This window comes from Tupaia chinensis, unplaced genomic scaffold (assembly GCF_000334495.1).
Source record: "Tupaia chinensis unplaced genomic scaffold, TupChi_1.0 Scaffold143620_1, whole genome shotgun sequence".
Classification (NCBI taxonomy): Eukaryota; Metazoa; Chordata; class Mammalia; order Scandentia; family Tupaiidae; genus Tupaia; species Tupaia belangeri.
Window position 1 is genome coordinate 105,869 of NW_006203468.1, and position 3,427 is coordinate 109,295.

The following is a 3,427-nucleotide window of genomic DNA, read 5'->3' on the forward strand; positions in this document are numbered from 1 at the left end:
CATGCCTAAAAAACAACAAAACCCTGGCGTTGGAAAGGAAGTGGAGTAATGTGGAAGACTTATTGCTGAATGAAGTAAGCCATGCTATGAAGGAGAGGCATTGTATGTCCCCACTTAATATATACTGAATGTCTGCACTCTAAATAAATAAATAAATAAATATATATATATATATATATATATATATGAAACCATACTGCTTCTATTGTTATAGAGTCATAAAATTATACAAAATTATAAGACATATTTTGAACATTATCATTAAAATTCAGTATTTTGAAATTTTGAAAGTTGTTTGCAAACTGTCAAGAATTATGGAGTATGAGCTAAAATTTTTTGCTATGTAAAGTAAATGTTTGCGGAAAAATGTAAAAATAAGTAAATTAAATAAAAATTTTAAAAAAGTATATCTGTGTGGTCTTCTTTACAGAAAAGCTCCCTACCACAAAAGGTGTCTTGTTTTTCATGTGATTTTACTCTTTTGCAGAGGATCAAAGTGTCATCTGCAAATGTGTACATAATACATGGTAATTAAAGGAGTTTCTTGAGCCTGAGATTGGAAAATAATTCTATTTAATTTTGGGAAAGGTATGGATTATGGAAAATTTACACTCCACAGAGTGGAAACTTATTTTGACTAATTTTGAGAAGATGCCACATTTTTTCCATGGACATCTCTTTTTTTTCAAAGCAGAAAAGGAAAATTTCTGGCTTCAAACTATTTCTCAAGACAGTGAAACCTTCCCAATACTCACAAAATTATTTTAAAGAATGAGAACATTTAAATTTTATTTAACTCTAGGTACCATTGGCTTGACATTAGTAGGTAACTCTAAATGAGCAGTCATACAATTTTTTGATCACTGTGCTTTTTGAGCATCAAAAAAGAGCTTATTTTTTATTCAATTTTGTCTTTAATATGCTAGATAGACTCTGCTGCATTCTTTGTTTTTAATTGACCAGTATGTTATTATGTAGTTTACCACATGTGAAGAGCAATTTATTATGTAGTACCAAGTTTACATCATCATAGGACTATACCATGCACATTCTACTTAATGTAGCTCAAGCAACAGGAATACAAGAAAACAGTTATGAGTGGAGACCTGTTTTTGACAAAGTCATGCTCACACTAACTGTGGGTTTAAAAAATCTTATTAGGCAGGTACCTACAGCAATTGGTATTGAAACATTACACGCACGCACATGTGATAGTGGTAAAGAATGAAGCAGAAGAGGTAGCTGGATGGAGGACAAAAGGGAATTCAGAGATGGGATGATGCTGTGTATCAGCAAGGGGTGGGTCTTGGCTTTCCACAGTAAGTCTCTGCTCTGCGACAGAGGCCTGTTGGGTGGCATTTTTGTTCTTATGACTGTGAAGTTTGGATACAATATCTAGAAAGGCCAAATCCTGCACTTCCTTGTGTAGAGAGTCAGATCCTATGAGAACACAGATCAGGACCATGGAATTATATTTTATTTCGAAAGCACTTTTCTCATTTGCTAGCAGTCTGTGTAAAGCCTGTACAAGTTTAGCACTTTCTAGATCTTTGTCAGCAATGCCCAATTCTAAAGCTGCTATTAGTGCTAAAGCAATGAGGGCTGTATTATTACATGCTCACCAGTTGCCATGGTAACAAGATGCTTGATGCCACCTCTCTGTATGATGGTTTTAATTACATCTTTCAATGTACTGTACCAGATGAGGGCTGAGCGCAATCTGCTGGACTCCCCCATCAACCCAGCATGATCTTTGGCTTCACACCATTTCACCAAATGCTCCACTATCTTAACATTCTTGCCCAGTTGTTCAGCAACTTCTTGGGCATCTATCGACATTCTTAATGTTCCCAGAAGTTTGAACTGAACTGGGAGCATTTCTGATTTCAGGAATTTCAGAACTCTCTCTGTGACCCCAGAGGATAACATCTTTGCTTTATTTACAACTGAGCTGGCCAGGTTCCTGAGGGCATTGAGTGCTGCATGCTGGACGGTCACATTGCCATCTTCTACGTGTCTGTTCAGTAAATCCATAAACTTTTCTACAATTTTGTTGTCGACCATATGAATAAAATTTCCATCATATCTGGCAAAGTTGGCAATGGCCAGTGCTCCAGCAAACTGTAGCTGGTGTTTATTTGATGTAATCCAGGGAAGTACCCTTTGAAACACATTGCCTTTTCCTCCTTCAAATAACTTCTGCATGGATTCCTCTCCAAGCAGTAATAAAACCATTAAATCTGAACCAGTTTTGAGCTTGGCAATGTCATACTCTTTGTCACTATCCACCTTCTGCTGAACAATCTCTAGTAGACACTCTACCAGGCCTGCTTCAACCAGCTGTAGTTTAAGAGCATCATTTTCTGCCAAAGGGGTGAGGACTTCAAAAATCATTTCTCTCTTATAATGTTCTATTTGCTTCTTGAAGAGCTTTATCAGCTCTTCAGCAATATTTGTGCTTTCAAACTGTTCTTTATTTGACTCAAGTTCTGCTAAATTACCAAAGGAAACAATACACATTTCTGTAAGAGCTGCATCTTAGCAGTGGATACCCAGTAATTTCACTACAGTAGGAATGACACCCATATTGATAAGCTGAGCTTGGAGGGAGTCTTTCTCATTGCTATAGTTCATCAGCATGTCACAAAAACCAGTCAAGAGCTTCTCATTGGTGGGATCTGTTACACTGCACAATGACCTTAAATAATCAATTACAATCTGTGCACCACCTGCTTGGCCAACTGCACTTCTACTCTCATGGCTATCATAGCATATGTTTCCTAGGGCTCTGCCTATTTGAAGCAGCGCTTCCTAGTCTTTGATATTTAGTAGTTGCACCAGTGGTGAAATCAATTCAGCATCCACACATAGAAGTCACATAAATTCATTTTTGGCTACGTCTACTATAGCGTTAGCTGCTTTGACTGTGCAGGGAGACTGGGGAGTCAATAGATTTTCAAACAGCTGAAGTATTCCACTTCCTTGAAGTTTTTCACTTGTTTCTGCATTATTCTGAGCCAGGGCTTGCAGCAGACAATCCAAGCATCCTTCTAAACTATTCTCGGTCTTGTCAACAGCTCTTATCTTCAGTTTCTTTAAGGTATCACTGAGATTATCTTACAAAATTTTTCTTCTTCTTTTTTTTTTTTGTTGACTCTTGTCTTCCAATCTAACTTCAAACGTCATCTCAACATGTTTGAGAATAACTTCTAGATCTTTGAAATCCTAACTCCATGTTCCTCCCAGAGGGTGAAGAGCTGGCAGGGGGAGGTGAAGGACTCTGATGCTGGCGGTGTGGCTCAGTGTCCTCCCTCTATCTCACTCTCTCTCCTGCAGGCAGAGAGGGACCCCCAGGGAGCGGCCGCTGGGGAGGAGCAGCTGCTGCTGCAAGCAGCATGGGCATGGTGCAGCCATGGCAGGGACCCAC

The 3,427-nt window shown here is 38.5% G+C and overlaps 1 protein-coding gene across 1 annotated transcript in view; it reads right to left on the reverse strand.

Annotated features, from left to right (window-relative positions):
- LOC102498605 (rap1 GTPase-GDP dissociation stimulator 1-like) overlaps window positions 1-3,117 on the reverse strand; it is a gene marked incomplete at its 5' end in the record, with an annotated part of 35,891 nt that extends 32,774 nt beyond the window's left edge. Inside the window, 2 exon segments of the mRNA XM_027766661.1 lie at window positions 1,256-1,602; window positions 1,605-3,117. Of these exon segments, the coding sequence (XP_027622462.1) occupies window positions 1,256-1,602; window positions 1,605-3,117 (1,860 nt within the window).
- Between the last annotated feature and the right edge of the window lie 310 nt (window positions 3,118-3,427).